This window comes from Mustela putorius, unplaced genomic scaffold (genome assembly GCF_011764305.1).
Source record: "Mustela putorius furo isolate JIRA1106 unplaced genomic scaffold, ASM1176430v1.1 tig00000281_pilon_pilon_pilon, whole genome shotgun sequence".
In the NCBI taxonomy this organism is placed as follows: domain Eukaryota; kingdom Metazoa; phylum Chordata; class Mammalia; order Carnivora; family Mustelidae; genus Mustela; species Mustela putorius.
The window spans coordinates 24509392-24536233 of record NW_025421343.1 but is presented as its reverse complement, the minus strand read 5'-3'; the positions used below and the strand labels follow the sequence as shown (position 1 = coordinate 24536233).

Below are 26842 nucleotides of genomic sequence, written 5' to 3'. Positions count from 1 at the left end.
TGAATAGAGCTGATTTTCCGCAGCAAGGAATTACACAGAGGGCAACGCTTTTTCTTCCTAAGCCGAATGCTCAGCCACTAATCACAAATACCTTATTTTTCAGATTTAACCCTTTCCTATCCTGTGTTATGGACTTTTCTGACCTCAGCTGAGGGCTTGCTTTCTGGTGCTATCATGCAACCAGGCAGTTAGTTTCTGAGAGGCACCCCCTTTCCTGAATACCGTCTTTCAGGCCAGGGGCTTAAGCGAAACCCACAGCAGTTCACGGGGCCACGCTCCTACCTTCACACTGGTCTTTCGCCGCTGACAGCTGGTACCCCTGTCCACAGGTGCACCTGAAGGAGCCTTCCGTGTTTCTGCACTGCCCATTCATGCACAGATTCCCTTGCAGACATTCATCAATATCTGTAAATAGAAACAGGGAAAGTATGTTAAATCAGGCCTATTTATATCTACATATATATATAAATATCTATATATCTAGAATACACTGTTATCTAAACTTTGAGCCTATAAATCAAGCTATGAAACTATGTCCTAAAGATCAATGTCTAACTACTCTTTTCTTCTGAAAATATCTTATTATCCTATTATTTAAAATGCATCTGAAACCTTTCAGAACTCCATGTGGGGCACAGTCCTTCCCCTGGAGTACGACCGACGATTACCTATTTCCTGACCAAATCTGTATTTCTTAGCCTCTCCTGTGGCATTAACCTTTGGAACTGTATCCCGATGTAAGGAAGGTGTCACATTATCCCACGTTTTCTGAGAGAGCCCACATAAACTATGAATGTAACTGCAGCTCATGAGTGCGTTTTTTAATCATTGTTTTAGAGAAATTAATTTGGTTTACTAGAAACTTTTGTTTCACTTATTTGTAAAGAAAACGGATCACCACCACAGAAAGTCCCGGCTGCCTACTATTGGCTGCCAATAGGGAAATTAAATCATCAAGCTGAATGTCACTTTCAGAACGATGCTGCACCTTTCCAAATGCTCTCGGTCCATTAGCTTTAGGAGCGGTCGACAGCAAGGAACTGTCTACCTCACGTTTTCCTTTCAGCACATTCTATTAAATACTTGAGACGTCAGTCCAAGAACTTAAGACCAACAACAGCAGTGTGGAGCTGGTTGGACCTCACGTAATGTCTGACAACATTTTTAGTGCCTTGGACTCTTTTAGACTTTCTCAAAGAAGATGACAAATTAAGCATTCCCATGTGAAGATGTCTGCAGCAAGACTATACCCTCCATTCCAAGTCCTGTCAGGGTACGCCAGACATCTTTACATAAGTTACTCATTTATGTCGGGAATATTGTCAGAAGTAATTCATTATCGGTAATGACATGCACACTTGGAACAACTTGCGGCAACCCAGTTATCTTGAATAAGGTGATCTCTGGGTCTTTGAAACGACCACAGGGACAGAGGCAGTGTAATTCTACAGATAAAGAAGCCTTTTCCTTTTCTGATGAGGCACATAATTCCTACGACAAAAGAACGCTTTCTAATAAAACAGGCATGCAGGACAAATGTCTTCTCTTTTTTGTGCCAAGAGATGGAAACAGAGCATATCGTTTTCCCTGAAAAAGGATTTCTCTAAGGGACTTTCGCGCATATCACTATGACGAATCCAGTTCAGAGTTACAACAGAGACTATCTCCGGGTATTTGTAAGTTTAGGACATATAATGCTAAGATGTACAAAGAGATACAAGAACAGAGACACAAAAAAGAAATAAAGAAACAAGTACTGAATTAATACACTAGATAGCATATTTACAACATGGAAAAGAGTTGTTAGGGCGCCTGGGTGGCTCAGTGGGTTAAGCCGCTGCCTTCGGCTCAGGTCATGATCTCAGGGTCCTGGGATCGAGTCCCACATCAGGCTCTCTGCTCGGCAGGGAGCCTGGTTCTCTCTCTCTCTCTCTCTCTCTCTGCCTGCCTCTCCATCGACTTGTGATCTCTCTCTGTCAAATAAATAAAAAAAAAAATCTTAAAAAAAAAAAAAGAAAAGAGTTGTTAGTAGATTTAGTGAGGTGAAACAAAGTCAATATTTAGCACCAAGGTGAGATTTGGCAGTTGCTGGAAAATTGGAAAAGGAGCAGATTTAAGATCTGGGAAGAATTTGACATTGGTGAGCTGAGGTGGTTTGGGAAAGTTTACGAAATAAATACAGAGAAATATGTTATATAATTTATCGTACAAAGTGTGCGCTTTGATTGGGGAGTAAGGAAAACAGTGTATATTTGGTTTCTAGAGCAGCAGATGGGGGCCTTGCCTGACCCCACCCCACACTGCGATGCAGACACCAGGAAAACCAGAGTAGGGGGGCAAGTTTCACTGGCAAGTGGTGATAACAGCCCTTTCACACCTCCAGCCTTTGACATGTGCTGCTTTCTCTGCCTCCTAAGGTTTTCTCCCCTCCATATTCAGAATTTTAAGACCAAGGTCGAACAGCAGCACCTTGGGTAGCTTTCCCAGCAGCACACAAGCACTTTTTGGCTTTAACAGAACTTTGTACCTGCCTATGACTTGGTGAATAACAACATCAACTACGTGTCAGACTCTGTCCCTGCATTATCTCATTCTCCGTTTCTGTATTTTTTTCACACAATCATCCTATCCCCCTAAGCGAGTACTTATTGTTACTGATGAGCAGATGAACAAGTACAGCTTAGCAAAGGAAGAAAACTTACCCAAGCTCAACTTCTGAGTGTCAGAGCTAGGTTCCGATATTCCAATACCCACTTCTTTTTTCTTTTCTTTTAAAGGTTTTATTTATTTATTTGACAGACAGAGATCACAAGTAGGCAGAGAGGCAGGCAGAGGGAGAGAGAGAAGCAGGCTCCCCACTGAGTGGAGAGCCCAATGTGGGGCTCGATCCCAGGACCCTGGGATCATGACCTGAGCTGAAGGCAGAGGCTTTAACCCACTGAGCCACCCAGACGTCCCCAGACCAAGTTTTATTTTAAAAAAAGCTTGTTAGGTTTGCTTTTTTTTTTCACATAATGATGAGACACTGGGAAAAAAAAAATGTGGTTGTTCAACATAAGAACAGCAAGAAAATGCTGAAATAGTAACACACTGGACTATTAAGCAGCTTTCAAAAATAGTATTTGAGAAGAATTATTAATGATGTATAAAATGCTCATGATACACTATTAAGTGACAAAAAGCAAGATACAAAATTGTACATACATGATCTTAGTGATAGAAAATATCCAAAATAGAGGACTAATGATGAAGGAGATTGAGAAACTCTTATTTTTGGTTTGCTTATTTTCTGTTTGTTAGATTTTCTACAGTGGATGTTTTTTGAAAAAGATTTTATTTATTTATTTGAGAGCACGAAAGGGAGGGAGTGAGAGAGAGACCATGAGTGGGGCAAAGCGGGACAGACAGAGAAACAGAAGCAGGCACCTCACTGGGCGGGGAACCCAATGAGAGCTCAATTCCAGGACCCTGAGACCATGACCTGACCTGAAAACAGATGCTTAATGGATGGAGCCACCCAAGGCGCCCTTATGATGAATGTTTTGTGACAGCAATTTTATTGAGGTATAATTTACCACCACATTATTCGTCTAAAGTGTACAATTCAATGGTTTTTAGTATATTCACAGAGTGGTGGAATTGTATTGTTTTTATAATGAGAAGAAACGAAATAAATAGGTCTGTGGTTTACAGATGCTCTCTAAAAATATGCTGTTCTCCTCTATGTAAATAGATATGGTCTCTATGTAACCACAATGAGGAGTGACTTCCAAACGTGCCAACAAAAATGTGCTCTGAGTAGCTCAGTCAAAATAAATGAGAGGTAACATGGTTCTTTCTCTCTTTCTTTCTCTATTTTTTTTTTTTTTGGTTCCCTTTTCTTTCTTTCTTTCTTTCTTTTTTTTTTTTTTAAGATTTATTTATTTATTTGACAGAAAGAGAGATTACAAGTAGGCAGAGAGGCAGGCGGGGGTGGGGTGGGGGGAAGCAGGCTCCCTGCTGAGCAGAGAGCCCGATGTGGGGCTCGATCCCAGGACCCCGGGATCGTGACCTGAGCTGAAGGCAGAGACTTAACCCACTGAGCCACCCAGGTGCCCCTGGGTTCTCTTTTCTAAGCTAATTACTCTAACATAGTCCCAAGTGTAGTTCAAATAAAAAGGAGAAATCCGATAAGAGCATTTACCTTTGCAATGCTTGTGGTCTGGCGTTGGAGAATAACCCTTGTGGCATGAACACATGTAGGAGCCCTCAAGGTTGGAGCACGTGCCGTTTGTGCAGATCTGTGGTACCAGACATTCGTCCACGTCTTGAGGAATGTTGCAGAAGGGCGAGGGGAACCCACAAAGACAAAGAAAAAAAGGAAAAGAAAACATGAATAAAGTTGAATTTGGCTAAAAATAGAAACGGTGCATCCTCCAACAGGTACAGATTCTTTACGGTAAGTTTTCAAATGAGCCCAGAGGAGGAAGAGGAGCTCTGGTGTGAGCTGCGTGTATGACAGCTCCGTGCCGTGATTTACTCTGGACAAAGTAACTCAGGGAAGGAACCAAACACACTCTAGGAACCAATTCCACGGAAAGCTTGTTGTAGAGGGGAGGGCAGAAGAGAGGGTAGTTTTAAAGCAGCCTCCCCGACACAATGAAGTCTTCCAAAGAATCAAAGAGGTATTGAGGTCCAGCTGGGAGCTGATGATTTCAGCAGGAAGTGAACGTGCGCGAAAGCCCAAGGTAGGCCTTAGGACCTGGAGAAACCACAACAGTTCTTAATAGAAAGGTGAAAAAGACTCCGACACAATGTTCAAAGATGGCCCTGGATCGGTATTAGAAAAACCAGTCTAGGGGACGAACAAGCCTGGTGGGCAGTTTGAAGGTAGGGGACAGGCTGCAGAGACAGAGAAAATAATACTCAAATTCACCAAGCACTCACCGCATGGAAGCACAAAAGGCCGTGCATGTCTGAGCTTGTTTAATCCCAACGGGAGCCATACAAGCCGACCACTGACAGACAAAGGAACCAACACTTGAGGAAGTTCCAACAGATTGCCCAGGGCCACAGGGTTTGAAACTGGGGGCTGGTAGGAGCATCCAGTCAGCGTAACTCCAAAGACCATTCCCTCCTTTGGATCTGTTTCTAGTCACCCATGTTAAGTGTGGTGATACACACCGCAGAAGAGAGGATTAGGAATGTCTGCTTATTACCTGCTAACACAGCACTGACAAAGAAAACCACCACTGAAGTGCCCACTGGTTTCATTCAGCATCCATCACATTCTCACTAGAATGTTGGGAACGCAGGGGCGCCTGCGTGGCTCAGCTGGTTCAGCGTCCGATTCTTGACTGATTTCAGCTCAGGTCATGATCTCAGGGTTGTGAGATCAAGCCCTGCGTTGAGCTCCAGCCGGGGAGTCTGCCTGAGTTTCTTCCCTTTCCCTCTGCCCCGCCCCTGCTCACTCACTCTCCCAACCCACAAATAAATAAATCTTTAAAAAAAAAAAAAAGAATGTTGATAATTCAAAAAGAAAAACTTGGGTTCTATGCCCCACCTGATTGCTTCCAGTAAGCCCACTGTATGCTGCCATGAGAAGACACACGGCGTCTTTTCCTCACCTTAAGGGGAAAAATTTAAACCACCAAGTGCTGAAACTACACACAAAGTCATGATGTAGGCTTAATTTTACAACAGTCTGTAACTTAATCCAAGCATCTTAATCGTAAGGCAGGCCAGCAGAGCAGAGGAAAATGCTCTTGACTACATCCATTTCATTTGGCAATGCTCACCATGAAAGCAATAGAACTCCCCGCCCTCTTACTATGAACAGGCAGGGAGCTGCCAACCCATGCATATCAGAGGTTGAGCTCTAATTCAGCATTCCAGAGTTCAGACTGCATTTGTGTGCACGGCATTTCATTAAACCTGTATTCTGGTGTTCCCACAATGATCGCTAGAAATAGAGCGTTACCAAAATAAGGCAATGGTGGTGGGGGGCGGGGCACACCGGCTAACGCTTCACATGCAAACAAAACAGCCAAGGAACCAGCACCGTCTGTGTGCTCCGCCTGGCTTTCACGGAATCACTCACGATGGTGAGCTAGACCCTACTCTGTGACAACAAAAATAGCACTTCCAGACTGACTCATCGTCCATCGTTTCTTTGGTTGTGGGAGTCCACTTTCATAAACACCGAACGCAAACAACTTGAAAGAAGCAGCCAAACTCTGGAGCCAAAGTAAATAATGGGACAGAATGAGCCGAGACACGGGGCACGTAAATTCCAGACAGCAACGTTAAGATGTCACGTCTGGTATCTGGATCGGTTTCAAAAACGTGAAAAAGTTGAGAAATGTATGGATTGTTCTCTCTGATTATTCGTGTACTAGGAAATGTGACGATAGGGCACGGAATGCAATGACACAATCAATTTCTAAAAGCAGATTAAAAGACAGCCTAGATGGTCAGTCATGAAATACTTTTTAAAAAAAATACTTGATACGAGGGTTCCTGCATGGCTCAGCCGGCCAAGTGTCCAACTCTTGATTTTGGCTCAGGTCATAATCTCAGGGTCGTGAGATCGAGACCCGCATCGGGCTTTGCGCTCAGCTTGGATCCTTTTCGTCCCCCTCCCTCTGTTCCTCTACTTGCAAAAACCCTCTCTCCCTCACAAATAAGTAAAATCTTTTTCTTTCCAAATAAATAAAATTTTTTTTAAAATGCTTGATACTTCTAGGATACTTGAATGAAGAGTATCACAGTGCATATTTAAGACCTGCGGAGAGAGTTGGCCATAAAGTCCTCATCATAAGAAAATTTCTTTAATTCTGTAACTAGGTAGGGTGAGAGACTTTCACTCGACTTACTGTGGTCATTTTGTAACGTATACAAATATCAAATTACTGTGTTGTAAACCTGAAACGAATATAACACCATAGATGTATCATACCTCAATATAAAACAACAACAACAACAGAATACATAGTAGGAAGGTGCCTGGAGTGAGGCTTGGATGTAAAAGGAGTGAAATAAACTCATTGTTTTACCTGGCACCTAGACCTGTTTCTTAAACTACAGACCCATGCAACCTAGTTGGTCAGTGCACTGGCCATCTCCCCTTGACGCCCCACAGGCACCTCCAAGTCTTCACCGCTACAACTCCTCTTTCCCCCTGTGTCTCTTTTATTCCAGGTCAATATATGGTACCACTATCCACTCAGATGCCCAAGTCAGAAATTGGGAGTCATCCTTTCTAGATTCCTTATTCTCCCGCTTTCCCCACATTTGATTTGTAACAGTCAATTCAATTCTATCTTCCCAGTATCTCTCAACTACACCAGCTTCATTTCATTCTTACTACCACCGTTCTGTCCCACATGGGCTACTGCCGAAGTCTGCTTCTCTACTTCAAGTCTTGCCCTCTCTAATCCAGCCAGTAGCCAGTCTTCTAAAATACAAGTACAATCGATCATATGGGTCCTTTAAAAACCCTCTGTGGTTTCCAGCGTTCTTCCATGAAGTCAAAGATACAAACTTGTAGGGCCTTGAGTGTTATCAACAGATAGTGTGCCCTCAGTTCTTACTTCAAACCCTTGGGAGGATCAGTGTTTTGGGAAACAAGGCAGTCCTTATCCACTCCACCATCCAACACCCATAGCCTCTGAGAGGGAGACGGATAAGTCTTTGGTTTTCTGTACTGGAGCTCAAATCTCATCTTACTCTAGGGTTATGGTCTTGTACAAGAGTCAGATTATCCAAATTCTTGTGATGTATACACATAATCAGTTCAAAAGAGAAACGTCATGAAAACACTCTGTCCACAGAAAAATGTGTTCCAAATTCCCAAAACACAATTTACCAATGGGCTTTTGGGACATAATTTGGCATCTGCTATTCAGTGGATTAATTAAACCTCCCACAGTAAGGAAATTGCCAGGGGTTTATGAGGTCAGCTTTTTGTGGATATGATTGTTCAAAAGTTTATGCATCCATCCCAGTACACTATTATCCAATCCAAATTGATCACTGTCATCTACAACACCCCAAGAGACTCTAACAGAGGCCTGTGGAAAACCAGAGTCTATAGGATTTCATGATCTGCTCCTCTCAGAAGCCTATCAGAAGAGGGAGTCAAAACAGTGGACATGATTTGTTCTTAGTGAACACTGGATGATTCCTTTTTTTATTTTTTTAAATTTAAGATTTTATTTATTTATTTGAGAGACAGAGAGGGAGAAAGCATGAGCAGCAGGGGAGGGGCAGACCACGGAGAAGCAGACTCCCTGCTGAGCAGCCCGATGTGGGGCCCAGTGCCAAGACCCTGGGATCATGGCCTGAGCCAAAGGCAGACACTTAACCAACTGAGCCACGCAGGTGCCCCAACCCTGGCTGATTCTTACGATCATCTTTTTCTTTTAAAATGTTTCACCTTGGGGCACCTGAGTGGCACGGTCAGTTAAGTATCCAACGTTTGGTTTCGGCTCAGGTCCTAATCTTAGGGTCATGAGATCGAGCCTGTGTCAGGCTCCATGTTCAGCATGGGATGCGCTTAAGACTCCCTCTCCTGCTCCCTTTGCCTCTTTCTTTCTGTCTCAGATAAATAAATAAATTCCGAAAAAAAATGTTTCACCTCACCATTTAAATCTTGCAGCGTACATTTCTTTGTTAAGATTAATAAGAAGCTCACTGGTCATTAGTTCCTGAACTCCAGCTTCTTTTTTCTTTGGGGGAAAATGAGGACATTAATCTCTTCCCAGCTCTCTGGCAACTTTCCATTCTCCACAATTTTTACAAAGATGACTTTCAGCTGGCCAGCAAATCCACCTGCAAATTCTCTCACTGCCTTGGGATATAATTTTTCTGGGTCAGGAACCCTTTTGAAATTCCCCTTCCTACTGTCCTGGGAGAACACGAGATAACCTGAAGCCGCCCTCTGAGGGTCCAGAGGGTGGTCAGTGGCTGACCTCACACAAATTTCAAAGTCCAAGGTTGTGCTGTCCCCTTCCACTTTACCCATCCGCTCCTTGAGGTTGGTCAGACTTGGTTTTAGAACAACAGTTTACCTGCATTACTTCCTGTGCTTTCAAGGAAATGAATCTCTCAACACTGCACACCAGTCATTCTTCAGAGGTCATTGAGTCTCATTTTATTCCTTAGTGATCACCACAGACTTCAATGAGTGAGCTCCATTTGATATGCAAAGGAAACATCTTATTTTGTCACGATGACTACAGGAAAATACAAGATTACTCCCCACCCCCAACATGACATTACTTCAGTCAACCCTCAACTATTCTGTATACATAGTCTTTTATAGTGAAGATGATGGCAGGACATTTCTGACAGAAAAGCAAGCATGGTGAAGTCAGACACCGACGCTGGTTAGGCCAGTGGGATGGAACAAACCGCTCTCACAGTACGGGAAATCCTCAGGATCTCAGGCGCCCTCTGTCAAGTCTGACCAAGTTAAGATAAGCAGTAGCAATGCAGCCTACAAAAATATGTTATGCATCCCTCAAAGACTCATCACTGTTCTTCAAAGTTGGAGAAGAGCCAATGCTATGTACATCCGAGATAAAGAGCCAAAGATGATCTCAGAAAATCAATTCGTTAATCCTACCACATCACTGGCTTCCTACCTCCCCTTTCTGAAAGAACATTTTGTCTTTCAACAAAACTCAACTGGGGCTATCTATGGTGGAGACCGCCATCTTAGAGTCAAAAATCCCTCAGCCATTCTTACTGCTGCTTGCCAGGGATGGTTCCCACCCATCCCACCCATAGATCTTCTCTCTATGAACTTTTCTTTCCTCATTATCTTAATCATATTGCTTTGTTCTCTTATTTTTTTATGTGTACAGGAAGAGGTAGTATAAAGAGCAGAACACTAGTTTTGGAGATAAAAGACTTGGGATCATGTCCTAGCTCTGCCATTTAATATCTATGACCATAAGCAAGCCCATTAACCTATCTGGGAATCAATCACTGTATCTGTACTATAGGGATGACTGTCCTGATACCAAATAAAATAATGAAGTCAAAGCCCTCTGTAGCAACATAAGAGAAGTTTTTTGTTACTATGGTGTTGGTCCTTTCTCACACAGGTATGTTTTCTGCTGTTAAAAGTGGTTTTTTGTTTGCTTTTGTGGAGATATAACTGACATATGACAAAGGATAAGTGATAATTTGGTACGCTTATATATTGTAAAGTGATTAACAAAGTTAGCTAATGCCTCTCTTATGTCACATAATTATTTCCTTTTTTTGTGAACATAGTTATCATCTAGCCTCCTAGCAGCTTTGAAGTTTATAATACAGCACTGTTGCCTATAATCACTATAAGATGGCACTGTTGACTATAAACACTGATCTGTGAGATAGGTCTCCAGGGCTTATCTACCTGCCAGTTGCAGGTTCGTACCCTTAAACAACATCCTCCCAATGCCCCTAACTCTCAGCCCCTGATAACCACCATTCTATTCTGTTTTGTTTTACTTATTTACAACTTCAAGTCTTCTCTGGAATTAAGTACATAATTAGGTATTCAATAATAACATAATGACTAATTAGAAGACTTGTTTAGCTATAGCGATTTGGGATTAGGTCGGTGTTTGCACATTTAATAATGCCTGCAAAAGGCAGATGTTGTTCTATTGCCATCTTACACAAAGTAAATAAAAGTAGCATGAAAGCTTTCAATTTCAGATAAGTCTCTGAATATTCACCTATTCCATAAAGGTTAACAATGCTTCTTAAAATTTGAAAATAAATCCTAGTGTGCAAAGAAGTCCTAGAATAAGGAGCTTTCCATGTTGACCATGCCTATTCTGTGCACCTGGTTTTGGTGAAGACTCTGGCTAACCAGTCATCTGGATCAAATGACACCAAGTTCTTCAGGTGCCTAAGACCCATTACATTTAGAAAACGTAAATCAGAGTCATAAAGTCACTATTAACTTAATGATGGTTTGACAGTGAAGGATTTGTGTGATAAAAATCTCAGAAATTTGTCTTCCCAGGTTGCATGGTCTTTCGCAGACTCCATTATAAAGCAAGATAAAGTAAACTCAATGAGGGGTAGCTGCCTACATTGACCAGATGATAGATACTGTGTCTTATGAAGGTGAACCAAGAAAATGAAGTAAGAGGGTGGAGATGGTAGCATTACAGAAGGTAAAACATTTGATATGGATGATCGATGACCCTACAGAAAAGCACTGTGGTTCTCAAGAAATAGATCCCACCTAAACAAACATGCTGGAAATTGAAAGGTAACTATGAGATTAAGATTACTTAGATTCATAAAAGAAATTCTTATCAGATAGATTTAAGAACTACAGGAAATGAACTTGTTAAAGAAAGTCAAAGACAGTTATACATGGAAACTTGACATAAAATTTACTTAAACAAGTACCAGTTATTACTGCACTTCTTCTATTTCAGGCTTAGGGCGGTAAAAGGGAGGATAACAAGGTTGGGAGAAGAAGGGTCATAACATTTATTGGGGTCTACCTTGTGTCACATGCCTCACGAGGTGCTTTATCTTGCTTACTTAATTCTGACAGTAAATCCCATGAAGAGAGTAGTTCAAAGGTATTGAAACTAAGCTTCATAGAGGTCCTATATAACTCCAAATCTGTTAAAATTCAGGGAAATATGACCTTTATATCAGAGTTGCTGAAAGTACCTTTAAATAATTAAATATTAGAGAATGTCTTTTGGAGGATGGCTCCGTAAGGTTTGAGTTGGGCCTGTTCATGAGTGAAGAGAAACCTGCTAATTGAGTTTCTGATAGGTTGGCTTCCCTCAAGAAAGGCCTGGTTAAAGCAGCCAGTTGGAACCGGCCAGGACCCAGGGTGATGAGATAGTCATTAGGGCCAGGGATCAAGCAGCGGGCAGCAACTCCAGGCTGAATGTGAGGTCCAAGGAATACAATGTTGAATGATGAAAGTGGCTTTTGAGAGAGGAATGAAATCCTCAACTTGAAAGAAGAAGATATGTTAACAGGAGCCAACAAGAGTTGCCAAAAAGCATCGAGGGATAGATATTTTGAAAGTGGACAATAAACCATTGAGAATAAAGGATCGGCTGTCCCGAACTCAACACTAGCACACAGCATGCTCTTCTAGAAAACACCTGCTACCATCTGACCTGTTTCTGCCCCAAACAATTTTTGTTCTAATTCATAGATCAGGGAGAGGCACCAATCAGTGAGATCCAGCCCACACCGCATAACTACAAGGAGGCCATGAATGGTTTCACTAAGTCCACCTTTGAGTCAGTGAAAGCAGCATGTGTGATTGGCCTCAAATCCCTGCAGAACATATGGGACCAAATAGCAGTTCTCAAATTGTAATGAATCCATTTCACAGAAAAAGGAAATTCAAATCAACATATGGATTGATGCACTTTAGAAAAAACCATAAACATCATGCCACACAAAAGTAGAATTACATATAAAATACCATACAGCTTTAATTTTACAACTTAAAAATATTCAGTCAGGGAGAGTATGGGGGTTGACAAAGGAGAACACGAAGACTTATGGAACAGAATCCCTTGTGAGGTAGGGATTATCTTCTCTACAGATGACTCACAAATGCCAAGTGTCAGACTTTTCTTCAAATGGTGAGATTTGGGAAAATTTTAAGTCTTTAAGTTCTCATATATATAAAATGGGGAGGGGGGAGTCTTATCGATGTACCTGAAATTATCTGGACTACGAGGATATTATAAAGCCATAAGCTAGTCCCAAATAACCACTGGAGACAAAAACAAATAGAAAGGAATACCATATAAATAGCTTATTATTTGACCCCCATAACATCTCTGACACTCTCTGTCTCCCTTAAGCTGTTCTTCCTTTTTTCCTTTGTGGCACTCAACATGCATGTGACATACCATATGCTTTGCTTGCCGATTTGTGTATTTGCGAGCATAATGTGAGCTCTAAAGTACAAGTGCAGTGAGGGGAGGACCTTTATTTTGTTCGCTCTCAATCCTCCGGGTCTTGAAAAATGCCTGCCTCTGGGTAGGCACTCAGCTGTTACACGGAATGAATAAATATATAGCCAAGTTGTTGTCCATGACTTCAACTCAGTGAGAAGCTTAAGTAATGACAACACCTTCTAAAAGGTATTTTAGAGCACCAGGAGGGTAAGGGTGAGAACTAAAATGTACGCAGCATGGCTGGGTATTCACTAGCATGGTCGGAGTTGAGCAGAAAAATCTAATTCATTCATTGGTTCAGTAAGAACAGAAAAGCATGTTGCCCTACCTACTTTTTGTCACACTCAACTTTTAACATGTGAGAGCTCTACTACCATAAAAAATGAAGACGGATCCGTCTTGGTATAATCTGTAAAAGTCCTCCCAAGAATTTTAGAGGAGCTGCGCGTCCAGGATGAACAGTGAGTGGAACTGGAATTGTATCACGGAAGAGAAGCTTCATCTGTAGATGACAGAGCCTGAAATTTTACCCGAGGCTGAAGGAAAAGGTACACGGTGTATTTTTCATAGGAAATGTGTGATCTTAGCAAGGCAAAAATGAAAACTAGTGCTTGGAAAAACTGGCTATCTGTGTGACTTCGGTCGACTACACAGTGACCTAATATTTCTGCTTATGATCCTATTCCTCTGGTTGGCGAAGTTAAGTTACTCTGAGCAAAGGTATTGTGTTTCTGTCACCAAATCGGGGCAAAGTGGTCACGCTTAGACTGATTGCATACATCTAGGTATAATAACTCATTTATTTTTTATTGCCCAGTCTAGATAAACGCATTTATCTTGAAAAGCATTCGCTTGCCAATTTGGTCAGTCATATTACATTAGTAAAGTCATGAATCAGGGCTGTGGATTCCACTATTATGGATTTTAGTTGCTTAAGGTAAAATTCAGGCTCTACTCTTGGATTATAATATGCAGCAGTATGTGAAAATGAGAACACGAGTGGAATCTTGATAGGCAATTAGGAAATTTATGCCAAGCGGGAAATTAAAACCAAATGTACGTTCCGACCAGCACTGATCACATAAACAAAGGCATATCAAATAAGCAATTAATGAACAAAAAAAATCTCTTCTTGCAAAGATCAGCATCTTACAATTCCAATGACAGACACTCTCAGAGATGGGCACAAGCTTCAGGGCAGAGGGCCACCTGAACCATGAACAGAGGCTTAGCGTGTGCAACCTGGGGATGAGTCCAAAGCTTTGAAACTGGAACTGTTTCTGCCAAGCCTCCTTAGCCCGCCTGCTCTGCAACATCTAGATGTCCTTCCCAGAGATATATGAGTAAAGATGAACCTTTTATTATTTTCTTTATTATGTTCAGTTAGCCAGCATATAGTACATCATTAGTTTTTTTTTTTTTTTTAAACATCATTAGTTTTTGTGTAATGTTCAAGATGAACACTTTAAACAAGACTGAGGGGGGTCTGGCATAACATGAGGGGGTCTGGCCCCTCATCCTGCACCAAATCTCTTGTTCCCTGTTCTTCAGCTGCACTTGCCTTTCAGCTTCCTCCTTCCACAAGCTCCCTGAATATGCTCTTTCCTCTGTCTAAAACTATCTCCCTCTTATCCCTTTCCCCAGTTAAACCTCAATCAGGAATTTTCCCAGAGGTGACTTGTTCTGTGACACATTCTTACAGCATCTCAGAACCTTTCTTCCCAGCACCATCTCATTTGTGTTTGTATATTTATTTGAGATGTCTCGATATCACTCTTCCTCACCAGACAGTGCCATGAGGAAGGCTTTTTTTTTTTTTTTTTTTGGTTCCTCAATGTATCCCAGCACCCAGCACAACTCTGGGTTTATTATAGTAAGTTCTTCAGCATTTGTGCATGAAAAGAAAGAAGGTATGAATAAATGAGAAGTTGAACTCACATCGACAGAGTCTGGCACTGAGTGTAAAAGAGCTCAGCTTCTAAGGAAAAGATGACACAGAGATAGAAACAAAGAGGAAAGCCATTAAGGGGAAAAGCTACTTAGAAGCAAAGCAAAGTTGTTGCTTATCTTCCTCACTGCCTGGTGTCGGTATGAAGTATTTATTCAATACCTAAATGAATAAATTTAAGAGGCGTGGCAATCCATCAAGATTTCTCTTTTCTACTTCTGCTGCATGTTTGTGTACGTATGCTCCTAATTTTACTAGCTTCTAGTAGCTTGCTTCTTCTTACGCCTTTCCTCTCTTTTTTTGGTCTTTTGTTCTCCACCCTGTGATGATTATTGTTTTATTTGTTCTTGGTTATTCATCACATCAAGGACAATTTGCTTCCATCAGAATTATTTCTTCCAGATAAAATCTCATATTCTTTGTGCCAACTTGCTTTCTTATATTTTCCCCTGGTTAAAACTTACTTAGAACACAGCTTAGAAAATTTCTCAGAAGGATATAAGGTTATTATATTCCATGTTTTTTTTTTTTTTAATTTTGAACGTGGACTCACTTGGCATTATACCACTCTTTCAGAAAATGCACTAGACAGAAGAAACGATACCATGATAAGAACACTCTAGTACCTACCAAGACACTGCCCATTCCAACCTCGGAACCCTTCTGTGCAGGGAACACACTGGTAAGACCCAGGAGAGTTCACACACTGCTCATCTGGACAAGTTCTTGCGGTCAAGCATTCATCAATATCTGGAAAACCAAAAAACCAGGTCACAAACATTTTATCGGACTACTGAAGCAAAAACATACTTTGCTGATGAAGTGGAGGGTGGGGTGGGGGACGTGTGTTCTATCTACATTTTGATGGAGAAAATGTTAAGTAGGTAAGTCAAACACTGTCTACACTTAAACACCACAGGGATAAAGCGCGGCCAGGTGTATTTTGATTAAAATATTTACACACATTCAAAATAAGAACTTGGCCCAAAATGCCCAACTAACAGGGTCAGACCTCTCACCCTGGGAGCTGGCAGCATCTCACGGGCCACTTCTGGAACATCAAACCTTTGAGGCTAGAGTGCAGCTTGCCAGATAGAAATGTAACAAACAGGCATGAGAATGAGGAAGCCACAAATCCACCTGGCCAGAGGCTCTCTCTGCAGACAACAGATGCTCTAGGGAAATGCTTGCTCTGGCTTCATGGGCCCAAGAATACCCTGGGTTTGAATATTTTAAAACTTTTCATAGGATAGGAATTCCTTGGAGGTGGAAAAAACACATTAGGAGAGAATGAACTCATCAAGTATTTCCAAGAGTTTCCAGAAAACATGGTGATATGATCACAGGGTAATATTTCCTCACAAAAATACACCTAATTTTTCACATTCACAGCTAACTGAAGTTATTCATCATCTTTCTTTTCAATGTGCGTTGGAAAAAAAACACCTTCAATCTGGCTGGAGCTGTGGCAAAGGGAGCTACTACAGTGACTTCAGGCATTCTGAAGAATGGTAGAACAACAGAATGGGGGGAAAGGAGGAGACAGGAAATGGTTCAAGAGTTTAACATAATGGGTGGTACCATGGGTACCAGTCCCGTTAGAAATAATCATTTTTCTAGAGTTAAATACTGAATTCATGTGACTGGATTTAATGTCTAAGTGTTCTCATTTAAAATGTATAGAGGACCCTGATCACACTTAAAATAGAGACAGAATTTTCAGGACAGAAGCTGAAAAGTAAAAGAAATATATAATGGCTACAACCATTCATTCTGGTAAATTTTCAAAAATTATCTCCCCCTTATCACTAGACTGGTATGAAAAGATGCTTAAAGTAAAAAACAGGCTCAAAGTAAAAAAGTTGAGGGTGATATTAATAGAATAGCACAGGTCAGTGTGGTAATTTTTTTTTTTCCTATCAGCGAAAAATCCTTGCCAATAGACAATGACACACAGTGTTTCTTTTTCTTTTTTTTTTTTTTTAAGGTCAGATGTTCTGGGACTTCTTGTTCTACAAAAAGATGATGCTTGCCAGGTTCATTTTCCAAACAGCATTACATTCTTCTCTGGAAGGAATTTTTTTTTTAATAGAACTACAACTGCTAAGTCAGAGAAGGTCATTGAAAAAGCCTGGTCCAATAAATAAGGTGCAATGTTAAGCAATACAAGACAATATCCTTGAACTTCCCACTACCCCTTACCTCTGCTTGCTTGTACCCTCATCCGTAGAGGCGGGACTACCTGCCCAGGAATACCTTAGCCGAGCAAAGTAAGGACGCATGAGATAATGTCTGTGAACTACAATAGATTCCTTGGAGACCGGCGCTGTTTGAATGCAGCTTTGTTAGTGGCAGCTGAGAAAATCTTGGGTGAGCCAGAAACCTGGGGACCTTTGGTTCCGGTCCATGACGAAATTAGAAAACAGCCATGTTTTTTGGCTCCTTCTTCTTCTCAAGCCATTTCATGGGGATAGAATTATAATATTATTTACTCAGGGAACCCTGGTAGTATTTCTGTTAATTTCCACACGTTGAATGGTCCTGAATATTCCCCTGACTGCTTCCCATTTGCTTACAGAGATTTCGTATTTCTTTCCTACTCCTTCCCAGTTTCCATGCCTATGCACAGGTACTAGTTCAACGTCCTCTCTTCCCGTCCTGAAACTGTAGGAAGAACTGAAGATATCAGCATTTGACCTCTCTGGGGAGTGTTGCTTTGCCCATCCATGCTTGTCAGGTACACCCACGCGATTAAAACAACAACAACAACAAACCCGCTCCCACAGATACAGATGTACTGAGAAGGTCTCTGCAAAAACACATCATCAGGAGAAGGGGGAGGTTTCCAGAGACTAAGAGTTCTTGAGAGCCAGCAAGGCGAGAGGCACCTCACAAGACACAACAGCATGCATTTATTCTCGTGACAGCCCGGAAAGTTAACTTTGCAGCTCCCATTTCACAGGGTTCAAAGGGGCTAAGTCACTGGCTCCAGACCAGACCGTTCCTAAGCATGGGAGCCAGGAGCCAAGGCCACAGTCCTGCCCTTTCCTGGGCATGCTGCCTCTCAGGGGCACAGGGAGGGTCCCTTATAAGAGGAGAGTGGGGACACTTCACCCCTTGCTGTCCCATGACCCCCGGCTGCCAGGGGAGACTTTATAGCTCCATTCTGATCCGAGCTGGTCAAAGATTCAGGAATGAAAAATGCCCCCGTTTCTCTCCAGATCAGAATACAAGGGGCTGAACAAGAGGCCAGGCGGATAGGCAGCTGCAGGCTGCCAAAAACCATCTAATTAGCTTTCCCTCCGAGCGCAGGTCATTAGATCATGAAGAAAACCAACCCAGAGGAGCCAGGGACAGCTGAGCGCAGCCCGCCTCAACGTGGCTGTCCCTGCCCTGGCCTGGAAGCCCAGCCACGTTAGAAAAAAGGCTGCTCCTCGGGCAGGCAGGCAAAGAGCCCCATGGAACCAGCACCGTCCACAGCAGCCTGGCCCTTCCGACACGTGCTCAGGGACCCCGCCACTCTTCTGCTGGCAGGCCTCCACGCAGCCGTGAAGAGGCAGTGCAATACATTTCTTCATGCAAAAAGAACCTTTGCAACTGGGATGCAAACATGAGCAGAAAAATTAAGTGGTTTATCATTCTGGCCATGCTCTCAAAGCTTTTCAGAACTTTTTTTTTTTTTTTTTTTTTTTTAACACAACACTAGCAACTTCATTGCTGTGGTCAATAATAAAGAAATTTTATCTCGCGTGCTGGAATGTGACCTGCAGTTAGTCAGACGGTGCTTCTGTGGAGGGTTGGTGAGCTAGTCCCAAAACACACGAAAGGAATCTAACAAGGCAAAAGGTTGGAAACTAACCGTCAACAGTGGGTAAGCCTGGACCACGCTCCCAGAGGAAAGATCCAGAAGCTGGAATTAAGTCTGGGTTTATGCTAAGATACTCTGCAATTAATTGTTCCAGAGTGACTTACTCTACATGCCAGGGAAGGCAGGTGCTGAAGGAACAAGGAGAATGGGATGATGGACGGTAACCTGGACCAAGCCACTGAGGAGAGGCAAAGAGGCTGTGAGTCCAGAAGGCAGGAGGAGTGTGGATGAGTTCGTGTCGCACACACGAGGGTCGAGGAAGGTAAGTCCCGGGCTGGGTGGTTGGCAGCCTCGGGTGTGGACCCAGCCCTGCATTTGAAGCTCACGTGCACCCTGCACGCGGACGTGGCACAGACTCACCCTCGCAACGGCCGCCCCGGGTCATGCGGTACCCGCTGTCACAGTATTCGCACCGGAAGGCCCCCGCAGTATTGACGCAGTGCCCTTCCCCGCACACATCTGGCCTCAGGCACTCGTCAACATCTACATGAAGCAGAAAACATCGTCAAGTTGTATTTCTCAGAATAGAATTTCAAACCCCTCCCATCTCCCAGGTTGGTTTGAAGTCAAGAATAAAATAATTTATTCCTACCACCATCTCTTTGATTGGTTTGACATGTTTAAAAAATTGAGTGGTTCTGATTTACGGGGGGTCCAAAGCATTTACCACCTAGGGCTCTGCACACATTGGACACCCTTCATTCAAAAGTGATGGAGAAAAGATTCCATTTTTATATTCTCCAGTACCTAGCAGATGAATATGTCATAAAAGGTGTTCAGTAATAAATTCTGGGTTGCCTGAATAAGCAATAAGATTGATGGGATCTTAAGGGAGCTAACAACCCAGATCTGGGAATTTATGCATCAGGAAGAACACTGCCATTACCTATGCAGTTAGTACCCTCCTCACTGGCCATAAATCCTGCTGGGCAAATACACAAGAAACTTCCCTCAGTGTTTTCACAGCGTCCCTGGGAGCAGAGCTGTTGGGCCTGAGTGCATTCATCAATATCTATTAACAAAAATACAGATAAAAGGATTAGTGCAGTGTAGCATGAAATTCGGTCTCCCTGCCCATAAAATACCAGTGTACTATGCCCTGTGTGCCAAATCTTCCTAACAGAGGAGAACAGTCAGTGGAGACATGATCATAGTCCTCAGGTACTTGAAGGATGGTTACTAGGAACAGCGAATATGCTTACGGTGTATTGTTTCAAGAGCCAAAATTACAAACATGGCACTGGTGTTTCTGAAAAACAGATTTGGGTCAACGCAGAAGGACATGCCAGACTCATGAAGTCATCTAAGCTCTGAAATTTGCTGTGTGACTCCCAGGTCAGCTCAGCAGAGGTGGCCAGAAATACACTGAAAGGGATTCTTCTGTTGCACATGTGGGTGAAGCTAGACCAGATCATAACTGCTCCTCCCAACTTCATATTCCAGGGTTCCAAACAGAATACATAGGATGTATGTAGGCAAATTCAAGAGAAAAAGCTGTGGGAGAGAACAGGTGGATCCTTCCCTTGACCTAACCCACATGTACATGTGAAACCAAACAGCACAAGTCACACAGCCTGCAGAACAGCAGTTAGCACACTAAAGCCACATTAATTGGGTCTTCGCCTTTGTTGCTTTCTATTAATTGGGTCTATGCCTTAGTTGCTTTATAACTCTTAGTGCTGAATTTCCTTTTTCTAAAAAAGAGAAAAATTAAATTTAGTGTTCACGTAATGCACTCAAATAATTTCCATAATGTTAATATACCTTGGAGATACCTTTTTTTCCCCAAAGAACGATGTACAAGACCCTGTGTTTTGTAGATTCATTAACAGCTTTGTGTCAGCTTGTTTTCCTTTTTTTGTCAGCTTGTTTTCAGTTTAGAAATCGTTTTTAGAAATCAGATTTTATGCATTTACATCAATGTAAGTCTTTATTGTGGTACATATTAAATTTATTTTGCTAAATACATGTTTGTAAGTAGCTATTTCTACCATTTTATTGTTCTATATTTTCTTGTATTATTCTACTATACCTAGAAACCTCTGGAAATTTTTTCACGTTTACCTTTTTTTAAAAAATTTTTTGCACCTTTATCTAATTATATTACATTTGGCCAGGTAGGTAGGTAGGTACATTGAACCAGGAGACAAGAGCATCCCAGAAGATTAATAAACCTCTTTTTGGGCTCTCTTAGTTCGGGGATAAAATTTTGAAAAAATTAAACACAATAACATTTCCCATGATAATTACATAAAACATGTTCTTAATGTGTAAATATTTGGTATTTAATAATTTCATCTATCAAAAGCGTCTCTTACCAACACATTTCCTCTGTTGCTCACTGAACCTGTAGCCCTCATAGCAAATACAGGTATATCTCACGGGTAGGTTAATGCAATGTCCTGCTCCACAGATATCGGGGTTCACAGTACACTCATTGATTTCTTAAAAATAAATAGAGAAAAAAACAGACATCAACAAAGAGTTCACCCAACAAAGAGTTTTTTTCAAACCATCCCTGTGAATTTTCTGCTTAGCTTATCATCAGGTATGCAGTTAGAAGACAAAGGTCACCTCTAATTTATCCAGAGAAAATAAAAACCTTACTTCAACAAGATACACGCACCCTTATGTTTACTGCAGCATTATCTACAATAGCCAAGACCTGGAAGTGACCCAATTGTCTACCAAAAGACAAGTGGGTAAAGAAGATGTGGTATAGACAGTGGCTGATAACTCAGCCATAAAGAAGAATGAGATCTCTCCATGTGTGACCACATGAGTGGACCTAGAGAGTATTCTGCTAAGAGAAGCAAGTCAGAGAAAGACAAATACCACACGATTTCACTTACATATGGCATCTAAAAAAACAAAACAAATGAGCAAACAAACAAAAAAGCAGGGATAGACCTTAAATACAGAGAACAAATGGTAGTTGCCAGAGGATGGGCAGGTGGGGGTTGGGGCAAGGTGTGTGAAGGGGAGTGGGAGATACAGGCTTCCAGTTACGGAAAGATGAAGCCACCGGGATGAAAGGCACAGCGCAGGTACTCTAGTCGATGGTAGTGCAACAGCATCATGTGGTGACCGACGGCTGTGCGTGAGTGAGCATGGCATAGCAAACAGACTTGTTGAACGACTCGGTTATATGCCTGAATCTAATGCAATACTGTGTCCACTTTACATCAATTTGGGGAAAAAAAAAAAAAGACAGCAACCTCTAAAATCAAATATAAATTCATTTGCTTACTGCATAATTGCTCAATTAGTTGCACCCCAAATCATCAATAATTCCTAATAGAACAATCTCTAAAATGAACGGGAGTGGAGAGTGACTCAGAAAAGGGCACTTTGGAAGTTGCAAGATAATCAATTCTTTCTAACTTCTAAGAGGGCCTGCAATGAGTTTCTATCCACTCCAGTTAATGTGACAGGATGGACTTGGAACCATCAGGTGAGTTCTCCTGATAAGAAATATGTGGTAATGTTTTATTCATTAGCAGGTCAAATTCAATTTCCAACAACTGTGTCCAACCTCCTCCAAAATTTCTCTTTAATTCTCAAGAAAGGTTTACCATTTCTCATCAAAGCCAAACTTCTGGGTGTAATTCACTCTTTAAATCTTTTTTTTTTTTTTAAGATTTTATTTATTTATTTGATAGAGAGAGATCACAAATAGACAGAGAGGCAGGCAGAGAGAGAGGAAGGGAAGCAAGCTCCCTGCTGAGCAGAGAGCCCGACGTGGGACTCGATCCCAGGACCCTGAGATCATGACCTGAGCCGAAGGCAGCAGCTTAACCCACTGAGCCACCCAGGCGCCCCGGTGTAATTCACTCTTAATTTGTTAATTTCAGCATAAGCATATTTGTATTGAGGTAAAGCAGAATCTTCTTCCCAATCTTCTTTGCTAAATCCTTTGTGATCCTAATGGTTCCTGCTGGAAACTCACTTCTTCTGTAAGGCCTGAGCAGACTGGCACCCTGAGTCCTCACTTTATTCGGGGAACACACTATGGTAGAGGCAGGAATCCATGCTCAGTGAAGGCCATCAAAATGAGCTTCATGACCAAAAGGATATAAGATGGCCTTAAATTACCTGAGGACTCAAAAGTGGCCTCGTAAGAGGAAGTCTCCTTAGTCTGTTTTCGATGACTTTGTAAGATGTTATAGTGGCCTTGTGATGGTGGAGCAGACCAGCTGGTAGAAGCCCAGGTTTACAGACAGTGCAAACACAAATCCTGCTGCCCTTTCTTTGCTGTGTAACACAGGGGCCAGTTACTCAAACACTCTATGTCTCACTTTTCTGTGTGTTAGATAAATGGGAATAATCAGAGCACCAACTTGAGCGTCAGGTTCAAACACAGCTAATGCACACAGCCCAATGTCTGGCACACTACATATGCTCAATGCAAGCTAGTCATTAAAGACCTACATTGAGACCCGAAACCATAAGAACCCTAGAAGGAAGCACAAACAGTAATTTCTCTGACATCGGATATAGCAACACTTTTCTAGATATGTTCCTTGAGGCAAGGAAATCAAAAGCAAAAATAAACTACTGGGACTTTATCAAGACAAAAGGCTTCTACACAATAAAGGAAACAATCAACAAAACTAGAAGACAACCTACTGAATGGGAGAAAATATTTGCAAATGATATACCTCGATAAGGGGTTAGGATTAAAAAATATATAAAGTGCTTGAAGTGCTTGTATACCTAAATACCAAAAAAAAAAAAAAAAAAATCCACTTAATAAATGGGCAGAAGGCATGAAAAGACATTGCTCCAAAGACCTACAGAAGGCCAAAGGACACATGAAAAGATATTTAACATCATTTGTCATCAGGGAAAATGCAAGTCAAAACCACTGTGAGACATCACCTCACACCTGTCAGGGTGACTAAAATCAACAAAAGAAACAAATGTTGGTGAGAACATGGAGAAAAAGAAACCCTCATGTACTGTTGGTGGAAATGCAAACTTGTGCAGTCACTGGGGAAAACAGTATGGAGGTTCCTCAAAAAAATTAAAAACAGAACCACCATATGATCTAGTTATTCCACTACTGGGCATACCAAAAGAAAATAAAAACACTAATTCAAAGGTATACACACACCAAGATGTTTACTGCAGCATTATCTACAATAGCCAAACTACAGAGACAGCCCAAGTATCCACTGACAGAAGAATGGACAGAGAAGATGTGGTGTAGATATATACAATGGGATATTACTCAGCCATAAAAGGAATGAAATCTTGTCATTTGCAACGTGGATGGATTTCCAGAGAGCATAATGCTAAGTGAAATAAGTCAATCAGAGAAACACAAGGACCATGTGATTTCACTCATAGGCAGAATGAAGGAAACAAAACAAATGAACAAGGGGAAAAAAAGAGACAAACCAAGAAATAGACTCAACTATAGACAACAGACTGATGGTTACCAGAGGGGATTTAGGTAGGGGGATGGCTGAAATAGGTGAAGAAGATTAAAAATACCTTATGATCAGCACTGAGTAATATACAGAATTGCTGAATCACTATTTTGTATACCTGGAACTAATATAATAATGTACATTAAGTATACTGGAATTTAAAAATTAAGAAATTAAAAAAATAAAAATTTAAAAAAGGAAATAAGGGAGGAAAGTTCCTTTAAGTAATCCATATATTTAATTTTTTTAATTTTACTGATTTAACAGTGGATTATAAACCAATAACTTTTTTAAATTTATTTTTTATAAACATATATTTTTATCCCCAGGGGTACAGGTCTGTGAATCGCCAGGTTTACACACTTCACAGCACTCACCAAAGCACATACCCTCTCCAATGTCCATAACCCCACCCCCCTTCTCCCAACCTCCCTCCCCCCAGCAACCCTAAATTTGTTTGGTGAGATTAAGAGTCACTTATGGTTTGTCTCCCTCCCAATCCCATCTTGTTTCATTGATTCTTCTCCTACCCACTTAAGCCCCCATGTTGCATCTAAACCAATAACTTTTTATGTGTAAGAAAGCCCAGCTAGCCATTATTATCATCATTGTAGATGTTGTTCCTTTTGAGGTCATTTAAGAATATATAACAAAGAAACTGCACATTTATAACAATGTTACCTTGGACTATGATCCCATTCCCATCACCAAGTAAACAACGCTCACAAGCATGCTGCCATGGGAGAGTCTGAGTGCTCAGGGCAAGCACTCAGGGCCTCAAGCAGGATAAGCTATAGCAACAGCGTTGCTCGAGGGGGTCTGTGGTTTGAGCGTGAAGAAAATCAGGTGTGCTACCATCACCAATAACCTACCATGCATTCTGCAGGAGAATGTGAAAACGCAGTGCTTTAACAAAGACTCACTATGGACATGACATGAATTAGGGCTGAGGCTGCTTTCCAAAAACCCAAACCACAGTATTCATTTCTCATCAACTGCTATTCACTGTGCTTCGACTTTAAGACAATTGGTGCAAATTATTTGGAAAGTCACTTAGACTTTAAAAGGAAGCATATGCATACAGAGCTGCAGTATCCACTTTGATACCCCGTGCTTACAAACTACCCAGACCTTTAGTGAGCCTATTTATGTTAATTCACCACCAGAAAAATAGACTGGCTTAGTCTGTTTAATGTAAAGTCACAGAAAACATACAGTAACTTGAAAGGCTAAAAACATGGGTAACTAACATGACTGCTTAAACTTCAGTGACTGGTAGTAATGGAAAAAATGAATTATGAAACATATACAGCATAATACATCATTGACATGATAGGAAAATGCTTATTTGTTAAAAATATATAGTTGGTTACAAATACAGAATATAATCTAAATTCCAACATACACAGAAAAGACAGGAAAGAAAGAAATCTCCATGTTATGATTATGGGAATTAGTATTTCTGCTCTATATTTTTCTTCATTTTTCAAAATTTCCACAATGAACATGTATAATTACTTTTATAATCAGACATCTTCCTTTAAAAAAAATCATTTTTATGCCACAAAAATCTGAAGGTAAAAGGTCACCCTCTCCAGGTTAAAATCTTAGACACTCAGCATTCTCTTCTCTGTTTACAGGAATTCCTTACAAGAATAGTGTGAAAATTACATCTCTAACCATCTATCCCATATTGTAGGTAGATGCCTTCTCTGAAAATTATTGGTATTTACTTTTCTCGATTTTCTCTGTAATTACTGATCTTCCTTTACAGTTTTCTGACATTTTCTTAAAACAGAAAAGATATATTGATCAGATTTTAAAAAAAGATCAGAAGATGAATTAATGTAGTCGGGATAAGGATTCAGAACAAGTTCAAGTCTATAATAATCTGGGGTTTTCATGCAGTGCTTGAGCAGGACTTGCTGCCCCAATACCCACACATACCAATTTGTTGATTACCAAATATCTGTAACTTTCCAAGCATAGCTGTAGAATGGAAGTTTTACATGTGTGAACAAAAATCTTCAAAACTGTGTGATGTTTAAATCAAATATAATACATCCTTACACCATAGTCTGCCAACATATTTAAACTGTTCCTTTTTACATCAGCTCTAAAATAGGGGAAATACTCAAGAAATGTACAGCTTAGTCTTTGGAAATAAAGTGAATATAATGGCCTTTTCTTCCATTCTAGTATCTTCAGAAGAAGCTCTGAGGATAAATATTTATGAGGCATGTTTGAGGATCTTTACCTAATTACCTCACCGATAAAGTTTATAGAGATACAGCTTAAAAAGGTTGATCCCAGTTGGCAGGGTACTAATGTATGTAAGAAAATGTTACTGTGACACCACTAGAGGGTACTAAGAGATACATCAAAGGAGTGGAGGGACATTTACTAAAATGTACTTGATTTCTACCCTGATTGTCCCATTTTTTAAATGTAAGTGATTAATTAATGTGACTTTCATCAGTGTGGCCTCAGAGCTCCCTTCCATCCGTGAGGCAGGATTCCACCCTTGTAAGTAGAAAGAAGAGTTGTAACACCATCAAAACACCTCAGAATTTTTCAAACAAGTCTCCTAACCACCTTTGCCTGTGCTTTCCCCTCCTTTTCTATTAGATTTAGATTTTCAATCTCCAGGGTGTAT

General features: G+C 41.2%; 1 protein-coding gene across 12 annotated transcripts in view; it reads right to left on the bottom strand.

Moving 5' to 3' along the window:
- The window catches only part of LTBP1 (latent transforming growth factor beta binding protein 1), a 399079-nt gene that overhangs the window by 94140 nt on the left and 278097 nt on the right, over positions 1 to 26842 (bottom strand). For all 12 annotated transcript variants that reach the window (XM_045079241.1, XM_045079243.1, XM_045079244.1 and 9 more), the window contains 6 exons: positions 21070 to 21195; positions 19638 to 19763; positions 19112 to 19234; positions 15514 to 15633; positions 4184 to 4306; positions 283 to 405 (listed from right to left, as the gene is read on the bottom strand). In XM_045079241.1, coding sequence (XP_044935176.1) covers positions 283 to 405; positions 4184 to 4306; positions 15514 to 15633; positions 19112 to 19234; positions 19638 to 19763; positions 21070 to 21195 — 741 coding nt within the window. The remainder of the gene's footprint in view (positions 1 to 282; positions 406 to 4183; positions 4307 to 15513; positions 15634 to 19111; positions 19235 to 19637; positions 19764 to 21069; positions 21196 to 26842) is intronic.